General features: G+C 35.1%; 1 protein-coding gene across 2 annotated transcripts in view; it reads left to right on the top strand.

Annotated features, from left to right (window-relative positions):
• Alg11 (ALG11 alpha-1,2-mannosyltransferase) overlaps nucleotides 1–23,513 on the top strand; it is a 57,298-nt gene that overhangs the window by 25,872 nt on the left and 7,913 nt on the right. For both annotated transcript variants that reach the window (XM_090402755.1, XM_090402756.1), the window contains exon 3: nucleotides 9,518–10,443. In XM_090402755.1, coding sequence (XP_090258881.1) covers nucleotides 9,518–10,443 — 926 coding nt within the window. The remainder of the gene's footprint in view (nucleotides 1–9,517; nucleotides 10,444–23,513) is intronic.

Here is a 23,513-nt window from a genome sequence, read left to right on the forward strand (position 1 = left end):
AAGATTAGCCTCGTATTTTGTGTAGAATACTATGACTACTCCTTCTTTTCCTTGATTGTCATTGCCTGAATATAACATTTTGTATTTATTGCTCAGAAAGATCTCACCAGTTTTTGTCTTTTTTGTTTCTGTCACCCCTATTATGTCGATCTGGTACTTATCTAATTCCTCAGCTAGCTCCATTTCTTTGCCATTCAGGCTTCTTATGTTGATAGTACCGATCTTTAACTCTGGTGATGTTGAGTTGGGGTTTGTTTTCAGATTTGTTCCAGTAGCTGACTTTTCGCTGTTCGCCCTGGTTCCCTGGTGAAAACATCGGGGGACTTGTTTGACCGGGCGACGCCCCATCCGGCATGAAATTTTGTCATGTCGTACCATAATTTTTTATTTCGGTTTAAACAATAAAAATACAATTTGGTCGGCTAAATCCCAAATTGCCAGCCCATCCTCGTTCGTTCAGTATCCAGGTAGATACCCAACAGGGTGCACCACGAGAAGGTGAGGAATGGACATTAGATCAGAAGCCCTGGTTGGTTCTCTGCATTCCTTTTAAGGCTATGTGGAGGTCTCCTCTCAGTTATACAGCTTTGACCCTTAAGCACCCCAATTTGAAGATTCTTTTGTGCACGAATTTTTATTATTTTCAAAATTATTTCCAGAGTGCAAAACTGCATCAGGATTATTGTTAGAACAAATTGAATGAAATCTGGTGGCAAGCTTCCCAAGTACAAATATTGCAGTTTGAATTTACTTATCAATATTGGGGATTAATGCAGAAGGTGGACAAGTATTTTCAGCATTAAATAGTATAAAAATCATTTTTATACTATTTAATCCAGAGATAATCCAGATTATTATTAGATAATAATCTGGATTATCTGAGTCAAAATTATCATCTTTATCAGTACTTCTATAGAAAGTGAAATATTAAAACAATTGCCCGTTGATGAAATTATAAAAAGAATTTGTGAATAAAAAAAAATGCCACGTAAATATACTTTAATAGCCAATCTTATATGTTGAATGTGATTTTTATGTAATAGATGTGATTGTTTTTTTTTTTTTTAGAAAATGTGATTCATGATTGTGTTTTCCAGAATTGTTGTTTAATAAACTTATTTCTATTTATAATTTTTGTGTATGAAAATATAAAATATCTGTATTTTGAAATTTTTTTTTTTTTTTTCCCAATTCCTGTAAAATGTTTTGTTAATTCTGTTTTCATAAGACCTAGGCACTGTGCCTACAGTGCTTGATGGATAAGGCAGCCCTGGTGTGAAATATTTCTCTAATATGAAGAGAATGAAGGGTTTCACTAAAATAGAAATAGAAGCCTAGCAATATTTAGAGATATTGTTTTGAAGTGTTTTGAGCAATAGTAAAGCTCAAATTTATAAAGAACTGCTTGTGATCAACTTGTACTACAGGATGGAAGTGAGGATGTTTGAAGATTTACTTCTTCCATTTTTACTTCTACCTCTTTCCTATAAATAGTACCAGGGGGGGAAATGGAATGCTAATATGATGATACTCTTTCTTCAAAACAAAGATGTTTATAAGTAAAGTATGAAACATGTCCAGAAAGCAAGGTCCATTCAGAATTTACCACCAAATAAGATATGGGAAAGGAACAGCATATCTGTGGTAGCATAGTGACTCATTAGCTAGCTGTTGACTATTTTAATTTCATTCCATTATTGTTTGTTGTCATCTCTGAATATTTTATAATGATTACTTTGATTTAAAAAAAAATCTCACTAGTTGCAAGATTTGTGGTGATACAGATTTTGTTGGTGGAAAACAGTAGTGCTGCAGAAAAAGATTAAATTTATTGAATGTAGTTGGTACTTGAGTGTAGGAAGCTAATGAGATTGTTCAGTTAATGAGTGCTCACTTTACTAAGATATATCAACCAGGTATATGTAACATGATGCACAGTGCTACTGCTACATTGGATGAAAAGTTAGAGGTTCATGAAAATGAAGTTGAAGAGTGCATAACCTGGACAAGAATTTGTCTATAGAGATAGATGGAATATCAGCCTGTTTGCAAAAGGAATATTCAGCCAAATTGGCTAGGCCTTTCACATGTTTGTATAACTTGATAACTTTGTATAACTGATCTAACTACCAGCCTATCATCATCATCTCTGGTGTTGTAGTGAAGGTTTTAGAGAAGTTGGTAAGAACTCGCATACAGAAATAGGTAGACAAACATGCTATACTCTGCAAGTAGCAGTATGGGTTTACTAAAGGAAGGTCACGTATTAGCAATTTGCTCATATTTTATGACAATTTCATGGCAGAGTTGAATAAAGGGAATGGATAGGATACCACACAAAAGGCTGTTGCATAAACTGGAGAATATGGGATTGAAATATAACCTCTTGACTTGGATCAGGGGATGGTTGACAGACAGATATCAAAAAAGTGGTATATAGTGGATGTGAATCTGCCAGATTTAAGGTGACCAGTGGTGTACCTCAGGGTTCAGTCCTTGGGCCATTATTGTTCAATCTATACATTAATGACATCAGGCAGGGTCACATCAGATGTACAATTATTTGCAGATGATGTGACGATAGGCAGAGCAATTAGGGATGCTACTGATATTCAGCACTTACAAAATGATTTGAATAGGCTGGAAATTTGGGTAAACGACAATGGCTATCAGTTTAATGTTAGTAAGTGTAAAGTTATGCACTTTGGTGTGATTAGAGTTCCAGCAGCATATTATATTAGTGGGGTTTTGCTACAAGAAAGTAAAGAGGCAAGGGATCTTGGCATATTGGTGGATAGGAATTTAAAGTTCAAAGGTTACATAGCAAAAGTTGCAAATACAACTCAGAAGATAATTGCAATGTTGAAGCGAACCTTGACACATAAGGATAAGGAAGTCATTTTGCCTCTTTATAAGACTTTGATAAGACCACACCTGGATTATCGTGTGCAGATTTGGTCTCCCAGGTTCCAAAGGGATAAGAAGATGTGGAAAGGGTGCAAAGAAGAGTTACAAAAATTATATCCAGATTATGGGATTTAGATTATGAGGACAGATTGCGAGTATGTGGATTGCAGACTCTGGTTAACAGGAAAAAGAGGAGTGATACGATAGAGATCTATGAACTTTTGAAAGTTGTTATAGGATATCAACTGATGAAAATTTTCGTTATATGGAAGGTGGGGAGAGAACACAGAGGCATCCATGGAAGTTAAGTTCTTTCACAGTCAGGAAAGGGGTAAATGCTAGGTTTTTCTCCCAGAGAGCAGTGGAATAATTTTTCCCTTAGGGGTAGTATGAATGAATTTAAGGGAAGGTATGATAGTTGGTTTGGGTGATTTATAGGTTCCCTCGATGAGTCCTTGACTCCCTGGAGGTTTCAGATAACAATAGTACCATAATTAAAACTATACTCTCACATACTCTCTGCTTTCAGATCCTTTGTTCCTTTTCCCTCATTCAAGAAATCATTTTTTACTGAAATGATCGAAGCTTCAAAATCTTCCATAACCAATGACTTAAATACTGGAGTGAAGACAACTTAGTGAATTTCAATGCTATAAAAACTCTGGCCTGTCTTATTATACACAAGAAAGATCCTACTTCACTCTCACTTTTAATAATATTCCAATATACATTCAAGACCAGCTTTCTCTTCTTGGGCTGACTTATATCCAGCTTACTCTGGCACAAACATCGCATTCATAGCCTCCTCAGCCTTTAAAAAAACTTTTTTGTTTATATTCAAAACATTACTCAGATAATAATATCTCAACCTCCTAACACTTCAGATCCGACCAACCTTAGAATACTGTTCACACATTTCGGGTGATGCACCTATAACCTCTAAGAATTCTTGATGATATATACAAAAGATGGTGATCACCTTAATAAGTAATCCTTCTCTCCAGAAATCCACTTGCCACAGGCAAGTTATCAGAGACAACTGGGGAATGAATTTTCAGCCTCATTTTAATGCATTCAAAATATATTTTCTTTGTATAACACACTTTTTTAAAAATGGAGGGAGGGAGGGAGTTATCTTATTCACTCTCAAGTTATTCTGTCACAGTGGCTTTCAATGAATGTAGTAAGTTTTATTTTCAACTAGGGGAGAGTAACTTATGTAATTAATAAGTTAATTCCTTGGTAGACTTTTTTTTCCTCCCTCTACTAGTCGGGTTGCATGAAGATACTCTCAAAGATGTGCCTCGCTGCTGTTTCTGAAATATGAAGTAAGTTCAATCTATGATAACAGGTGGCACGATTTATCTCTCACCCTCTGTTATTAAGTTAAGCTTACCTGGTGTCCACAGATTGATTTTGAAATAAATAATCAAGTATTCTCAACAACATTTTGCATAACTTGGAAATTATCACCATTCTTATAAAAAATCAGAGATACCATTAAAATAAAAAAAATTAAGAATACCCAGCCCCTTTTTTAACTCTTAACTAGGTATGTAATTGTGATGTAGTATTGGAGTAAGCTTATTTTCACAATATGAATTAGCTTAGTATAAAATATTCAAGTATATATATATTTGAACATTTTACATGATGAAAAGGCTTTTTAATAGCATTTTAATAGAATTATTTTTTAAATAATTCTATTAAAAGGTTATTATTATTATTATTCAAAAAAAACACTATGAAGAAGATTATATATTATAAAGATGAGTCATAGACTGGATAGCATTATTGACATGATATGAAAAGTTAGTCTGCCTGAATTGCTAGTGTGGACTATTTTTTGTTGTGTTTTCCTAAACTTCATTATTTGTCTTTTCTAATGAATTATTTGATGAGTAATTTATATAAACTCATCTGTCATTTTTGTTGTTCATAATGAAGGACGAGTTTATATAAATTATTGAAGGGAAATACAAATTACATGTTTTAGTTTTGTGAAGTGCAAAATTGAAGGCAAAGGTTAGTGACCAGAAAATATATATATTAAAAAAAACAAAAACAAAAAAAAACATGCTTTTGACATGGATAGCTCATGCAATTCAAGTGGCTATGCTACAAAAACAGAAATATTGTATTCTGTAATGTATAAAAAATATCCTTAGACTGCTGATTAGATTACCACAAGGTTTTTGAGGCCTTTTTTAAATGGAGACATTTAGTTTTCATGAGACATTAAATTTTTGCAAAAAATGCTAGGACGTAGACTTTTCTCGTGGTCTCTGTGATCACTATAATTATAACCGACTATTCTTATTCTCAGTTCAGTTATAGAATAACCTTGAGTGACTTATTTCTTTGTGTTGAACATATAATAAACAGTTTCATCCTGCTCACCTATTTCTTCACTTCTTTGTTGTTTATGATTTCTTCCTCCACCTAGAGGTTGTGGTTTATTGACATTTTTCATATATTTTGTGTTTGTTAGTTTCTCCAGATGACTTATCAATTCCTGGATATGCACTTCAGCCAACTAAGCTACGACTTAGGGCCTCACAGTTTAAGCAATATGCAAATAAAAAAAAATTGAGATAAATAAAAAACATAATTATGAAGCCAAAGTTCAAAAGTCTTCACTTAAATTCAGTCCTCTTTTTTATATCTAACTTCATATATAATTTGACATTTTGATTTTGGCATTTTGGGACATTTGTTATAATAAATTTTATTATAATTACTGTTTCCTTAATTTCTGGAGTGTCATATTTTAAAATTTTCTTCAGAATCTGTCATGTTGTTAACCTGAGTGTGACTATAGATTCTATGTGAAAAACTTAAAATAAAAATGATAATACTTTAATCCCTTAATGCACCAATTAAAAATCAGAAAGCAGTTGTTTTTCTGCCAAATTTTTTATTTTCTTTATTTTCTTTGTACACAAAAGAACATTAACAAATCTTGGAAAAAAAACACAAAAAATGTCTCTTTTTTTTTTTTTTTTCCAAAAAAAGGTTCACTAAACTGAATCTACTTCGCTAACCTTAACTCGGGCAACAAAAAAATCTTGAAAATAATAATGTTTTAGTCAAAATTTACCACCGTGTGGTAAATTCTAAAACACGGGATGACACAAAGAGGAACAGCACAGTCAGTACACATATATCTTGTTTCTTTGCGAACCCTTTTATTGTGTTCATTCCTTTTTCTTGAGCAGAGGAAACGCTGGCAAGTTGGATTTTCTTTCTTTTCTGTTGGTAGTATGAAACATGGAAAATGTCGTGCAGATAATCTCAGTGGTGTTGGGATATTTGATGGACATCCACTTCTTGAAATGCTTGTAGCTTTATATTTTTCAATGGAGAGTTCGATTACTTTGAGGTGAAAATCAAGTGAATCCATCTTACCGCTAGATTTTTGGTAAAGTACGAAAGCGTTCCACACTGCCAGGTCTAAGAGATGACAGAAAATCTTTTTATAATACTTCTTGCCTCTTTTTCTAGGTACAACATACGAAGACAGGTGTTGATCAACGCGATCAACACCACCCATGGTATGGTTGTAATCCAACACAAGTTGTGGTTTTTTTTTATTCTTCCTTTGCGCATCTCTATATCTACCATTGATGTAGTGCGAATGGTAGAGATAAGGGAGATATCCTTCTTGTCCTTCCATTTCATTACACGCACACTTTCCCTCTCTGAAAACCAATTACTTCTCCAGTTTTCAATTTTTTATTCTTCAATTTGCTAGGTACTTCTTTTCGTGATACGCATAATGGTTCCATGAACATCAGTCGTATTTATTATCAATAGATCCGCTAATCCAGGTGAATTATAGAAATTGTCCATAGTCAAACAATAGCCTTTATTCAATAAAGGTTTTATCAAAGTCATCACCACTTGTGAAGACATTGGAAGATTGCTAAAATCTCTGTCCAGAATGGTATTCTTGCCAGTATAGATTATAAAATATAGACATATCCATATAGACATTATATGATTCACATAATAAGTATGTTTTTATGCCAAATCTGGCCCTTTTGAGAGGAATGTATTGCACCCATCCCAGACGACCTTTATAAAGCAATAAACTTTCATCAGTAGTCACCAATTTCTCTGGCGTAATCGAATTGCCAAATTTTTTATTCAAATCTTCATAAATTGGCCAGATTTTTGAGTTTTTGGTGAGGGTGATTTGCTGGATCAAATTCTTCATTATTTGAAAAATGTAGAAATTGTTTTATGGCCTTGAAGCGTTTCCCACTTATATAATCCAGAAAAAATGGTGTATATAATAAAGGATTTTTTTGTCCAATAATGACTGTATTCTGGTTTTCTTACTATACTTTGCAAAAGTACAACAGCCAAAAATACTTTGTTTTCATTTGGATTTGTGTCATACCAAGAAGTCTTTTCTTTACCAAGGGTACGACTCTTCGCATATCTATTTGTTTCATCCACAACACGTTGAATCAATTGATCATCAAAAAAAAAGCTCAAAGAAATTTAGGCAGTTATAATCGCCAACATCAATATTTTTTATACCGGGAGTTCTGTGAAAGCGAATGGTGGAGGTGGATGAGCATCTTGTTGTATTGGATATCATTGTCGGGCTAAAGCAAGAGTTTCATCATCAGTACTTTCATCCTCTGATATAGCATCAACTTCTGAATCACTGCCACTGTGTTCTAAAGTTTCATCTTCTGAACTAAATAACCATCCTTGATCACTATCCATGATAGGGTAATAAATATAACGTAAAAATAAATAACAAACAAATGTTATAAAATATAAACGGCCTCGATGTAAATGGCACTATAGTGAACAAATGTGCAATTGCAAAACAAAGAATTGACATTCACAGGTGATGATGCAGCAGGCAATAGTGGACAAAAAATGTGCAAACGCAAATGAAATAGCTGATACATGTCGTTGTCAACTTTTCTTGGCTGAAAGAAAATAGGCACAAAATTGTCTAGCGTGTATATTCGGTTGTATTTATATGTGAAACCAAAATTTACGTATAGTTTAATCCTTTATCCAAGTGTGTGCGAACAACGTTTGCGCCTGAAAGTATCTTCAGGACTGGGGTAAAGTGGTACAACACCGGGCAACTCCTTGCAAAGGTGGAGTAAGCTACCAACACTCCTATCTCAGTATCTCCCATAATGCAAAACACATCTCCTTGCAGATATGTATAATGTTATGCATTAAGGGAAGGGCCACTACCCAGACTATTTTCGACCTTTATTGAGTTTTCTTCAGTGAGAGCCAGGCCCAAGTGGAGATACCAAGGCAGAAGCATCAGCAAGGTCTTCTCCTCCTATAGGAGCTGCCAAATGGTGTGCCACCTTTTTATTAAATTACTCTGGATTTTGAGAAAGATGTTGAAAGTTTATTTTTCACTTGGTTAGACTATAATAAATTTAGTTTAATCCTTTATCCAAGTGTGTGCAAATAAAGTTTGCACCTAAAAGTATCTTTGGGACTGGGGTAAAGTGGTACAACACCGGGCAACTCCTTGCAAAGGTGAGTAAGCTACCAACACTCCTATTTCAGTATCTCCCATAATGCAAAACACATCTCCTTGCGGATATGTGTTTTATGCATTAAGGGAAGGGCCACTACCCAGACTAGTTTCGACCTTTATTGAGGTCTCTTCAATGGGAGCCAGGCCCAAGTGGAGATACCAAGGCAGAAGCATTAGCAAGGTCATCTCCTCCTATAGGAGCTACCAAACGGTGTGCCACCTTTTTATTAAATTACTCTGGATTAAACTTTCAACAAAATTTACGGTCACACGTATTAACTCATGTGTGTGGAAAAAATTCAGTTTCTTGGACCCAAGTTAAGTTGGTTGAGTGTTTTAAGGGGTTAAATGTAAACACAAATGTTCAGCATGGCTTGCAACATTTAAAGTATAAGGTATTAACATTAAGATTAAACAAAAATATCTCTAATTCCAGTTTCACATGGCCAGTTCACCCCATGTGCAGTCATGGTTAAGGTGATGGACTTGAAATCCATTGTGGTTTCCTTGCATAGGTTCTAATCCTACCTGCTGCATACAGTTTTTTTTTTTTTTTGCCGGCCTGGTTGGCTGAGTAGTCGCTGTATCCACTCTCCAGCCAAAAGGTTGCAGGCTCAAATCCAGCCATGGGCATGGATGTTTGTGATTATCTTTAATTTATAGACAAAAAATACTAGTGGTGGTGGGCAGTAGATGGCATTGGTGTAGATAATTGTAGTCGGTGAATTCAGTGTTGGAGATGGAGAATTGTAGAGTAGATGAGTCTTTGGACTCTCTGGGGGTGTCATGCTGGCCTGGCTGGCTGAGTGGTTAGTGTTTCTGCTCTCCAGCCAAACAGCTTTCAGGTTTGAATCCTGCCATGGGCATTGATGTTATGATTCTGTAAAAATACTAGTTGTGGTAGAGGGCAGTAAATAGCATTAGTGCAGATGATGCGATTCGCTGTAGTTGGTGGATCATGTAGTAACAATAATAACAAACCTCAAGAAATATGTATAAGCTCTTTTTTAAAGTTAATATATTCTTTAATGAATGCAGTTTTGTATGTTGTAACTAATTATCTTATTCAATTTTCAGATATTCAAATATCCAGTGTATTGTGTATACTGGTGATGTCGATGTTTCAGAGAGCCAGATTTTAGAACGTGCCAAAAAACGCTTTAACATAAACTTGGTTACTGAACCAAAATTTATTTTCCTTACCAAGAGAAAATGGGTAGAAGCAAATATGTATCCTGTTTTCACACTCCTAGGTCAAAGTTTGGGTTCTCTCTACTTAGGATTGGAAGCTATAACATCATTTATTCCTGATATTTACATAGACAGTATGGGTTATGCTTTTACTATTCCTCTTTTTAAATATATAGGTGGTTGCAAAGTAGCTTGCTATGTCCATTACCCAACAATCAGTACTGATATGCTTCATAAAGTTTCTGAGCAAAAAGAAGCACATAATAATAATGAATTAATAGCACATAGTACCTTTTTAACAACATTAAAGTTATTCTACTATCACATGTTTGGCACACTGTATGCTCTTGCTGGAAGAAGTGCTGATATAATAATGGTGAATTCTAGTTGGACCAAAGGACATATTCTTTCATTATGGAATAGAAAATTGAAGACATTTTTAGTTTATCCACCTTGTGATGTTAAAGAATTTCAAAAGATCACTCCACTTGCTGATGTATCAGTATGTAAAATTTTGTCAATTGCCCAATTCCGTCCAGAAAAGAATCATGCTTTACAAATTAAATCATTCCATGAACTTATGCAAAGGTTGTCAGAAGAGCAAAAGGCACGACTACGACTAACATTGGTGGGAAGTTGTCGAAATGATGAAGATATAGAAAGAGTGTCAAATCTCAAGAAATTGTGCGAAGAATTATCTGTGGATAAATATGTGGTATTCAAACTTAATATTGATTTTGAAGAATTAATACAAGAAATGCAAGAATCTGTAATCGGACTTCACACCATGTGGAATGAACATTTTGGAATAGGTGAGCTTTTGTCATAAAATTTGTTTTAATTATAAATTTCTTTAAAATTTTGTAGAAATATATATATTTTTTTAAAAAAGGTATTAGTGTGTTGTTCTTTGGTTTTGCCAGCATCACCAATTATGTTTTAAAGAAAATTTCCATAGTAGTGTATTAAATACTTCAGGTAATGTCTGTTAATCTTTTATATAAAAATATTACTATGATTTTATTTATTTTGGTGTTTAGTTATCACCATAGGAGTACCAGGTATTATATCAGGCTTTCTATATTTAATAGAAAGACGATAGTCTTTCTAAATTAATGTATAATGTCCCATTGGTCCCATATTTTTTCTTATTGTATGCCTTTCCAAGTCTATAAAATTTACACATATATTCTCATGAGGTCTGTGTGGTTAGCCTAGTGGCTGTGCGCTTTGTAACCGTATGCCTGGGGAAGGAGAGTCCTAGGTTCGATTCCCGTCGGTGACGTGAGGAGCTGAAGAATCTTCCTCAGCCATCGCCAAGTTAGCCAGCCTTGGGCGTGGGCAGTAGGGTTTCCCCCCAGTTATCCTGGGGTTTTTCATCCTGCAAAGCAGGCAAACCGGCTTTGAGAACTCAGGACATAGGATACACTGGGGTGTAGGACTGACCACCTTATCCTGTGAACAGTTTGTGGTCCGATGATTAATAAACCCTTGACACCACAAGGTAAAAGAGGGTAAAAAGAAGATGAGATATTCTCATGATTTCTTGATTTTTTTTTTAAATAAAAATCTGATTCTGAAAAGATGCTGTTTAGTCTAAACCCAGCTTGTTCTTCCCCAAGTTTCTGTTTATGTATATTTTTCTTAGCCTCTCAAGTATGTTTGCATAAGTCTTATGTAGAAAACACTTGGTAAGGAAATGCTTCCATCATTCTCACATTTAGTTTTAATTCCAGTTTTATAGATAAGTACTATGAACTTTTCTGATGGTTGTATCAGGAATCATCTGAATAATGCAGTGCAGTCACTGTACTTTTATACTTCCATATTTGAGCATTCCTGATTGAATATTGTCTCTCTGGCTGCTTTTTCTTCCTAAGTATTGATAGGTACTCCTGATTTCATTCTTCTTGAATATTTAATGCCACTGTTCTGTCACTACTACTTCTCATTTCTCTTCCAAAGTTGTTACTCCAGACAAGCAGAATAGCTTAATGTTCAGTTTTTGTCACCATTCCCACCTCTAATTACTTTTCACGGTGCTCATTCTTTTATTTCTTAGGTTTTTCAATTCCTTCAAAATATTCTGCCACCCTCTTGAGATTTATTTACTATATTCTTACCAAAGTCTTCTCACAACGTATGTTTAGCTATTTTTGCACACTGCTTTGTTTTTTTATATTTCTCTCTGCATTTTCTGAGGACTTCTGTTGACTTGTTCATGAGGCGCTTTCAGTGTGATTTCCTCTTTTTCAGGACGGCCTGTTTAACTTCCAAAATTTACCATGAAATTAGAATATTATACTTGCAAACAGCTTTGCATGTCTCCCTGGCTGAATTGCCCAGTGTGTTCTTTATATTAAAGTTCCAATAATATTCGTATATTTCAGTCTACAGTTCACTTCTGAAAGTTCACCTATTTATTTTCAATTTGGTATGGAAATCAACAAAAAAATAAAAACTAAGTGAAAGTAGATAGGAAAGTAGAAAATATCAATTGCATTCTTAGTTGAACCTAAAAAATAAATTGCACATTTTTTAGACATAATTTTTAGCACTTTAGACTTAATTTTAACCCATACATGATACTAATATGCTATAGGTTGGTCTACCAACCTCTCATGTATGGGCTCAACATAAAAAAAAATAATAATAATTTAAGTTAAGGGATATTATATCCCATATTGTTTCTTAGCCGAATAAGAAACTCAAAGAGTTTCATGCCAAATATAGAAACTATATAAAGTTCTGTGATTCCAAGCATAAGCAAATACCTGGATAGTGTGGCACCTGACCCTTGAAGGTAGTGCAAGCTGAGGCAACTCATAAAGGGTGGAGCAAGCTCCAATCACTATTCTTGATATTTACCCATACCCGGTCTGGGAAGTGACCTTCTCTCATAATGTTGAACAAAATACATCTCCTAGGAGTTAAGTTCACATTATGGGTAAATATCAAGAATAGTGATCGGAGCTTGCTCCACCCTTTATATGAGTTGCCTCGGCTTGCACTACCTTCAAGGGTCAGGTGCTGCACTATCCAGGTATTTGCTTACGCTTGGAATCGCTGAACTTTATATAGCTTCTATATTCGGCATGAAACTCTTTGAGTTTCTTATTCGGCTAAGAAACAATATGGGATATAATATCCCTTAACTTAAATAAGTTCATGTCGCCAAATTGAAGCCTTTGACTCTTCATTATAATTAATAATAATAATTTTTAGCAAAGAAGGCAAATCAAATATAAAAATGGATGAATAGAATACTTAAGTGATGTATAGTATAAAGATTAATTGAACAGTTTACATGTAATGTGAACGATATCTGAATGTAGTATTCAAGATTGAAGAATGTTCAAAACTGGTTTTAACATACAGATCGGAGCTGGATTTTTTTATCAATCCACTTTCCACTTCTCACGTACACATAGAGGATTGCAATACTTGTGTGCTCAGTTCTTTGTTATGGCAAAATTAGAAAGTTTGATTAAACACTTTAGATTATAGATACAAGAGTTCTCAAGTTCTTTTCTGATGCCTTTGTTTTTAATCATGTTAAAAACACAAGATCAGAAAAGAACTTCACACTGATGTTCAAGGATGTATAAGCAGAGCCATCCTAAGGTAGCATGGTCACTCGAGAGGAATGGGTGATGAAAGATTAGCAAAAATAACAGGAAAAGGACCCAGATGATGATTATGGCATAGATAGGTTGATGCAGTTAGGAGTGCTTTAGAAGATGGAATGTAACAGCTGATCAGATCATATCCATATTAGATAAAAGACAAATTTGAGGGGTGCTTAAGGGTCAAAGCTGTATAACTGAGAGGAGACCTCCACATAGCCTTTAAAGGAATGCGGAGAACCAACCAGGGCTTCTGACCTAATGTCCAATCCTCACCTTCTCGTGGTGCACCCTGTTGGGTATCTACTTTGATACTGAACGAACGAGGATGGGCTGGCAATTTGGGATTTAGCCGACCAAATTGTATTCTTATTGGTTAAACCAAAATAAAAAATGATGGTACAACATGACAAAATTTCATGCCGGCTGGGGCGTCGCCCGGTTAAACAAGGCCCCCGTTGTTTTTGCCAGGGAACCAGCGCGAACAGCAAAAAGTCAGCTACTGGAACAAATCTGAAAACAAACCCCAACTCAACATCACCAGAGTTAAAGATCGGTACTATCAACGGAAGAAGCCTGAATGGCAAAGAAATGGAGCTAGCTGAGGAATTAGATAAGTACCAGATCGACATAATAGGAGTGACTGAAACAAAAAAGACCAAAACTGGTGAGATCTTTCTGAGCAATAAATACAAAATGTTATATTCAGGCAATGACAATCAAGGAAAAGAAGGAGTAGCCATAGTATTCAACACAAAATACGAGGCTAATCTTCTTGAATGGCAGTCAGTCTCAAGTAGAGTAATGTGGGCAAATATGAGAATGGGGAACTGGACAATGAGACTTAGTTGTGCCTATGGTCCCACAGAAGGTTCTACTAAGGTAGAAGTGGAGGAATTTTTTGAGGCTTTAGAAAAAGCAACTGACACAATGAAAAAGGAAAAGTTGGTCCTTGTTGGGGATCTAAATAGCAGAGTAGGAAATGATTGTGAGACATATAAAAATATTTTGGGAAAATTTGGAGAAAAGAGCAAAGCTAATAATAATAGCAAATATCTGTTGGATTTCTGCTCAGGACATGGACTGGTTATTACTAACACCATGTTCCAACATAAAAATGTGCACAAATTCACATGGAGAGAAGAGGCTAGGAATAAGAAAAGTCTCATTGACTATGTTATTGTTGATAGTGATGTTTTCTCCCTGGTGCAGGACACCAGAGTGTACAGAGGATTTGAAATTGGAAGTGACCACTATTTAGTCTTGAGCAAGATAAAATTTAATTTCATATTGAAAAGAATAACATGTAAGAAAGTTTTAAAGCGAATAAAAGTTGAGCAGCTCTCAGATGTGAACTGTAGACTAAAATACAGAAATATTATTGAAAAGAAAATGAAAGAGTTTGAGAACAGGAATCAAATCTTGGAGATTCAGTGGCAAACTCTGAAGGAAACATTGATTGATTCTGCCAGAGAGGCATGTGGTGAGGTTGTGTGCAAGGATAAAAAAATTAGAACTCCCTGGTGGACACAGGAAGTTAAAGAAGCAGTGAAGGAAAAGAAGAAAGCATATCAAAAGTTCCTGGCAAATAAGTCAGCTTTTACTCTTACAGAATACAGAGACAAATGTAAGAAAGCTAAACAGTGTGTAAAACTAGCTAAACAAAAGTCATGGGAGGACTTTGGCAAGAATATAGAAAATAAATATCAAAAAGGTGGCAAAATATTCTGGAGGTTGTTGAAGAAGCTTAGGAATGGAGGAAAGAGTGCTGTAAAAGGAATTAGAGATGGTAAAGGTGAAATGAAAACAGGAGAAAAAGATATCCTTGAAGTATGGAGTAATTACTTTGAAAAACTGCTAAATGAAACAAGCAGTGATGACAGCACATTGATAAAAAACACTGACCAGGCATGCAGTCAGGAATACATATCCATATTTGAAGTAGAAAAAGCCATCAAAGGCTTGAAATGTGGAAAGGCAGCAGGAGTAGATGATATTCGACCAGAAATGCTGAAGTATGGTGGTATAAGAGTCTTACAGTGGCTGCACTGCATAGTTCAGAAAGCCTGGACAGAGGGACGAATTCCCGATGATTGGAGTAGAGCTCTCATAGTACCCATATATAAAAAGGGAAATAAAACTGAATGTGAGAATTACAGAGGTATTTCCCTACTGAGTGTTCCTGGCAAGATCTATGCAAGTATACTTGAGAAACAGTTGAGAAGAATTGTGGAAGAAAAGCTTGGTGAAGAACAAGCTGGATTCAGGCCAAATAGAGGCTGTCTGGATCAGATCTTTACTTTACGACAAATAGTCGAGAAAGCATGGGAATATAACAAAGATCTGTATTTAAGTTTTGTCGATTTGGAAAAGGCATATGACAAGGTGCCAAGAGAGAAGCTATTCAATACGCTGCAGTTATATGGTGTCAATGGGGCATTATATCAAGCAATACTTAGTCTTTATTTGAGTTGTGAGTCAGCAGTTAGAATTGAAGGAAGTACAGGAAGGTGGTTTAATGTTAAATCTGGTGTGAGACAAGGATGTACATTATCCTCTCTGTTATTCATTATCTATATGGATCACATTATGAAGGAATGTGGTATTAAACCAGATATCAAAATTGGAGATGTTAATGTCAGCTCTTTGCTTTATGCGGATGATGTTATACTTCTAAATAAATCCGCTACAAGTCTGCAAGATTCTCTGACTAAATTGAATAGCTGTTGTAATAGATATGGTATGAAGGTCAGCAATAAAAAGACAAAGACAATGAAAATAGGCAGAATCATTGAAAATGTCAACTGTGTTGTGAATGGAGAACCTGTGGAACAAGTAAAACATTTCAGCTACTTAGGCACAATTTTTACTGAAGATGGTAAACTAAATATAGAAATAGACAACAGAATCAGCAAAGCTGGTATCGTGGGAAGTCAATTGAATAAATTCATATGGAATAAGAAAGAAATTAGTCGGAACACTAAATTAGCTGTATACAAGACTGTGTTCAAACCAATTTTAACTTATGGATCTGAGAGCTGAGTCAGAAGTAAAACACTTGACCAAAGACTAGAGACCGCAGATATGAGAGTCCTGAGAAAGATTAGAGGCGTGAACAGATGGCATCAATGGCAATATCATATTAAAAATGAGGATATTAGGAAAGAACTTGACATTGTCAGCATCCAGGAATGCGTTAGCAGAGCTAATCTCAGATGGTATGGTCACTTAAATAGAATGGGAGAGGAAAGATTAGCAAAACAAGTGTTCTCTGCCAGGTTGGCAGGAAAACGACCCAGAGGAAGACCAAGATATAGGTGGATTGATACGGTACAAAGTGCCTTAGACGATAGAAATATAAGATCTGATAATGTTGGAGTCTTGACAAGTAACAGACTGATTTGGAGGAAAATTGTAATAGGAAGTTAGTAATGATGTAATTTTTTCATGTAGTACTGTCATATCCTGTACACCCCTTTAGGGTACATGGCAGGAATTTGATGATGATGATGATGATGATGACAAATTTGAGGACAAGTTGATTGGAAACTAGTTAAGAGATGTTGTTACTCAACTGGTACATTCCTTTTGGATATATATTAAAAGACAAATTTACTTTCATCCAAGAAGATTTATGTCAAATTATGTATTGATATTTTGATGCAGTGCATTTTTAGAACTAATTATATTCAACTTTTAATCCTTTGCTGTTCAAAACATTGGCAGTTTCTATATGTAGAGATGAAAATATATCTCTTTCAAACACATACTTATTTAAAAATCGTTCTTATTCACAGGGATATTGCAGTACACCATTCTATATGTACTGTGGAACAACTATAATATGCTAGTTTTCTGCGTTATTCATAAACATGTATTTTGAATGTAAAAACAATTCATAGTTCCTCTGTTGGAATGTCCAAATAGATGGCAATCATTTATAAATAAATGAAATTCCTTACATATGGTATTCTGATTATTGTGAACAATGAGAAACTGATTTCTAAGTAAGGAAGTGGTTATTAAGATCTATTATGGAATTATCATATTATGGCGTATTAGATATAGTTTTGGAGATCTAAAAAGATAATTGTGTACAGAGGGAAGAGAACAATTTGTATTCCTTGTTGATGCAATGTTTTTTATACCTTGGTCATGACTGAACAAAAAAAAAAAAACATAAATCAACAACTAGCACAAAAGAAATTGGGGGGGGGAGAATTCCCTGATATTCCATAATTTAATATTACTGTTTAAGTCTAGTATTAATTCCACATGGAGATTGATATAGCAATCAGTGTCAACTGGTTTCATGTATTGATAACTTTTTAAAGTACATTTCACCAGACGAGGAAAAATATGAATTACATAACTGAGTTTATGATTGTCAGATGTCATCTCCTTCCAGGAGGTTAACTACCATGAGCTTCCACCATGTATGGCTTTGTGCTTCTCTTTTACATTCTTCATAGGGCCAAAAGGTCCAGTCCTTAATATTTCCCATCCAATCTGTTCTTTGTCTTCCTCTTCTTTTTTTTCTTTGTATCATTCCTTCTAGAAGTGTTTTTTATAGGGATCCATGCCTTAGTATGTGACCAAGGTAGATGGTTTTCCTTTTCTTAATGGTTTCAACAGAGTCTTATCTTCTCCGGTCATCTCTAATATTTCTAAATTAGTTTTTTTGGCAGTTCATGGGACTCTAAGAATTATTCTGAGGATCCACATCTCAAAGGCTTTTAGTTTATTTTCATAATATTTTGATATTGTGAAATATCAAATTTTATATGATATTTCATATAAAATTGTGAAAACCAGGTTTCTGCTCCATATAGCAGTGTTGACCATTTGTAGCATTTGGACAGCCTAATTCTTGTTTTTGTGAATTTTCCTTGAGGTCAGAATGTTTTTCATGCTAATGAAGGTTGATCTATCAATTTCCATTCTTTTTAATATTTCCTTATCACACTTTCCATTTTCAATAATTAGTTGACCCAAATATATATAACTCTCTACGTGATCTAATATTTCCTCTGATCTTAATATTTACATCAGGTATTTTCCCTTTTTCTCTTGTTATCAGCATGGTTTTGGGTTTTTTGAAGTTGAAATTAAGTCCATTTTTTCACTCAGTTTCAGTGTCTCTTCTAGCAGGTTTTGAAGAGCTTTTTTATTTTCAGCTAGCAGTACTGTATTGGCTGCATATCTTAAGTTGTTTATATTTCTGCCTCCTATGTTGACTCTTTTAAATTCTTCTAATTGTTGGAAGATATTTTCAGTATAGAGGTTAAACAATACAAAAGAAGGAACACAGCCTTGTCTGACACTCTTCTTTACTGGAAATTGCTCCGAGGTTTCTCCTGATATTTTTATTGAGGCAGTTTGCTCCCAATATATATTTATCAGTAATCTGATATCTTTACTATCTTCTTCTAATTTTCTGATGCATTCGATTAGTTGTTCATGTTGTATATTGTCAAAGGCCTTTGTGTAGTCAATAAAACATAAGTAGACTTCTTTCTCCAGATATCTTTCTATAATAGTTCTAATGTTGAAGAGTCCTCCTTTAGTTCCTTTATTTTCCTGAAAACCAGATTGTGTTTCATTAATTTCCAATTTGATTTTATGTTTATTTCTTTCTAGGATGATATATAACATAACTTTTGCTAACTGATTGTTCTGTACTCTTCACATTTGATTGTCTTCAATTTTTTTAGGTATTGGTAGGAATGTCGAGTGCTTAAAATCTTTTGGCAGGTGTCTAGTTTCATATATTTTGTTACATATGTCAGTCAGTGATCTTATAGCCTTATTATAAATATTCTTAAATAGATATTCTGCCATAATTCGATCCATTCCTAGAGCTTTTCCTAGTTTCAATTTCCTAATGGCATTTGTTACTTCCTAAGTAAGAATAGTAGGCCCTACAGATCTTGCAATGGCTTATCTATTCTATCATGATTGTAGAGTTCCTTTGAATACTCTACCCATCTATCCCTTATTTTGTCTTTCTCCATTAGGATGTTTCCATTGGTATCTTCAATGCAATGAGAGCCTACCCTTTTGCAAGATTTGCTAGTTAGCTCCCTAACTTTTTCATGAAGTTCTCTGGTTTTGTGCTTTTTTGTCCAAAAGTTCAATTTCCTTGCATTTGTTGTTAAGCCATATTTATTATTATTATTATCTGGGCCTCCATGGAGTCAAAAGCCTCATCGCGGGAGGTCGTTTTTAGAAAACACAAAGTTTATCATACCACTCCTTGAACCCATTGACTGTTCCTGCTCCAACCACTCTCTCTCAGGCAATGCATTCTAAGGTTCAACCACCCTCCACACAAAGAAACTACTCCTCACCCTGTTGCACACAGCCTCCTTTCGTAACTTTCAGGGATGGTCCCTTGCCATCGCTCCTCCCCGCCGTTCCACCAAGTGAAAGAACTCTCCAATGTTCACCCTGTAACTGCCTCTGAACAGTTTAAAAGTCTCAATCATATCCCCTCTCCTTCTTCTATCCACCAAACTCTGCAGTCTACATTCCCTTAGTCAATCTTCATAACTCATATTGTAGTCCTGAAACCATCTTTGTTATCCACCTCTGTACCCTTTCCACAGTCAATTTATCCCTTCAAATCTTGGGGACCAAATCTGAGAACAGTAGTCTTAAGTGTGGTGTGATCAGGTTCTTATACAACAGAATGATAACTCTTTTATCTCTGCAGGTCAGCATCCTTCTCAGTATTGCAGCAATCCTCTGAGTTACCCTCATCACCTTTGCAATATGCTCCCTGAATTTCAGTTTTCTATCAATCATCACCCCCAGATCTCTTGTCTCCCCTACCTCCTTCAGTACAGCTCCTCCAATCGAGTACGCATCCTCCCATTGATGGATCCCAAACCTCAAGACTTTACATTTTGCTGCATTGAACTGAAACCCCCATTCATTTGCCCATCTGTCTAGCTTATTCAAATCCTCTTGCAGGGCTGCCACATCTGCACTATTACTGATAACCCTTTCCAGCTTCACATCATCCACAAACAACTGAATTTTCCCTTGCAATCCATTGACAATATCATTGATATTAAGGTTGAACAATATAGGTCCCAGTACTGAGCCCTGTGGAACCCCACTTGTAACGTTCTGCTTCCTTGATATTGCCCCACCATACACAACTCTCTGATACCTATCAGTTAGCCAATCCTGAATCCATTTGACTAACCTGACATGTAAACCCATGTGCTGCAACTTAAATATCAGCTTATCATATGGCTCCCTGTTAAACGCCTTTGCAAAATCCAAAAAAAATGGCAGTATATGCCTTTCCCTCATCAACTGCTCTTGTCACTTTATTATAATCGGCAATCGTATTACTAAAGCAAGAGCACCCCCTTAACAAATCCATGTTGATTCTCACAGATAACATTACCCTCATCTGCCCAACACTGTATATAGTCCCTCACAAATTTCTCAAAGACCTTAACAACTACTGATGACACACAAACAGGCCTATAATTAGACACTTCCAGTCTGCTACCACCATTATGCAGTGGCATTATATTACCTTCCTTCCATTCCCTGGGTACCTTTCCCTATACCACTCATTATATTTCTTTTTTTTGCAATCCTATATTCTTTCCCGATCTCCTTGTTTAAGTGCTTGTATTCGGGACGATTTTTGTGTTTCTTTTTTACCTCCATCATTTTCAGTATCTTATCATTCATCCAGGGTTTACCCATCTTCTTTTTCTCAAATTTGGGAATTGTTTGTTTTACTGCCTTTTTTTAATGCCCTCTTTAAATTTCTGCCATCTATCCTCTATTTATCCTTCTGCCATGTCATCTTTAGGGTAAGGATATTTGGTGGAATCAGGAACGTTAACAGCAGTGGATTGTGCCAGTTCCTTTAAAAATTTATCTTGTATTTCTTGATTTTTAAGGGAGCCAAGATCATATTTTTCTATGTGTGTAGGTTTCATTGTTTCCTTTAATTTTATTGCTGCTTTAATGACCACAGGGTTGTGGTCTGATCCAATATCAGCCCCTGGGTATGTTTTGGATTGTGAGATGTTATTCCGGAATCTTTTTTTAATCATTATATAGTCAATCTGTTCATTTATTTAGCCAGTCTTCTAGGAGGCTGGCTAAATAAAGTATTTGCTATTACCAGATCCTGGTAATAGCAAATACTATTTCTATATCCCAGGTCCTGGTTTCCCATACAGGAAGAGATCTTTTCTGAGCCTACCTTAGCATTTAGATCTCCCATAACGATTGTTATGTCATTTGATTTTGCGTTAAGTGCAATTTGAATGCCTTCATAGGAACATCCTACATCTTCATCTGGGTAATCAGAAGTAGGTGCATATATTTGGACAATAAAAATATTAAAAGGTTGAGCAATTTAGGCCAAAATCCAAGTAAGGATTGGGCATTTACAAATGCTATTTCATTCATATGACTGTCTCCACATGAGTATATGATTGAATGACTTTTTCTGTTTATTTTTCCACTATTAGTCCATTTGATTTCACTGATACCAGCAATGCCAATTTTCATTGCTTCAAGTTCTTATATAAGGTTTCCTAACTTCCCAGCTTCATATTAGGTTCTTACATTCCAAGTTGTAAGCCTTAAGAGAAGATTCTTGGTTTTCAGATGTGAAGGATCAGGAGATACCCTCCCCAGAGGTTTTAAGGTGTCTTCTTCATATGCTATTTTCATAATATCTGTCTTATATTCCCTAGTTTCTTTCTCTTCTTTTCTGCATGTTTCCAAGAGACAAAAGTTGCAGAAGGTCCAACCTTGTCTCTGTTGTTTAACTGAGTTTAGCAACAAGCAAATCAAATTAACATTAGTACATAATATTTGGAAAAGGAAAGGAACTTCTTATAAAGGATTAAACCAAGAATATAATTTCTTGGCATCTTTAATTTATAGTATAACCAAGTGAAAAAACTTTCAACATCTATTTGGCATTTTCTAACATGGAATTTCATGTCTGATAAATGCACAGTTATCATCCTTTATGATGTATGAACTCAACTTATGCTAAGTGTGGTTTGGATAGTTGGGGACACCATTTGAAATTCTTCTGGAAATTATAATTGTGTTCAGATATCAAATTATAATGCATATTACTATCTTTCCAGTGCTGTGTCCAGCCTGCAGAACCACATTGCTGCTTTTACCTTGAATTGGGGAGGTTTGGGTTTGTATAGCATGTTTGTGTGATATGCTTTATGTAAAAAAAGGTGGAAAACAAATTCGAAACCAAACATGACAGCAGGCATTTCAGGCCTCCAATAAACAAGGTGGTGATATTTACCATGCACTTGAAAGGTATATATCACCCAGAGATCTTGATGTTTCCTTTAGCTTCAGAATATGAAGAAGATATACTCTCTGAGCAGTACTTCCCAGGTTCAATTAACCTTGTTTGTGGGATTAGCTTGGCTGGTAGAGGGTATGTTACACATTAAAATTAGTGATAACCTAAGTACAAACAAAATAAGATTTATTCATATTGGGTACACTGAATATTAATTTTGATTGTGTATTGTTTCTTGTACAGTTAATAAAGAACAAATTAATACATTAAATCTGCTGACATGAAGGCCAGCAATGTCAGTGCAGTAAGCTAATGATCCTCAGAAATTAATAATCAGTTTTTTAAGTGCAGCAGTAACCACAATAATACTATACAGGTTTTTGATATTCTGCATATAATAAGCCATAATTCCCTTCAAACAAAATTGTTAGTTTTGATATCATTAAAAAAAAAGGAGGGGGGGGGGGCATGCATTATCAAACTGACATTACAAAGTCATTGCTTAGATCAGAGTTTCCCAAATTGTGTTCTGTGAAGTTCTCCTGAAATTTGTCATTTTAGTTTTCTAAGCATTTTTCATGAATAAATATTTTATAGTGGAAATATTCTGAGGACAATAATATTCATGAATATGTCAAACCTCAGACCCAGAACACCTAATAACATCTGTGTAGTAAATGTTAGTGACCAAGTTTTTAATTTGCATATTAAGCAAATGCATTTTTAAACATGGAAGTATTCATGAATTATCGTTAATTTTCACACATCGAAACCTTACAACATTTGGGAAAGGGAATACCACTGTTTATGACCAGTCATAAAAATTGCCTGCAAGTGGTTATAACAATGGGCGGCTATCCTCTGTTCTCAAAACTGAAGGAAATGACATCTGTGTAGCAAATGTCAGTGACCAAGCGGCATATTTTTAAACATG

The sequence above is a fragment of the Typopeltis vanoorti genome, chromosome 13 (assembly GCF_054136105.1).
Source record: "Typopeltis vanoorti isolate ZY-2024b chromosome 13, IOZ_Tvanoo_1.0, whole genome shotgun sequence".
NCBI classification, from domain to species: Eukaryota; Metazoa; Arthropoda; class Arachnida; order Uropygi; family Thelyphonidae; genus Typopeltis; species Typopeltis vanoorti.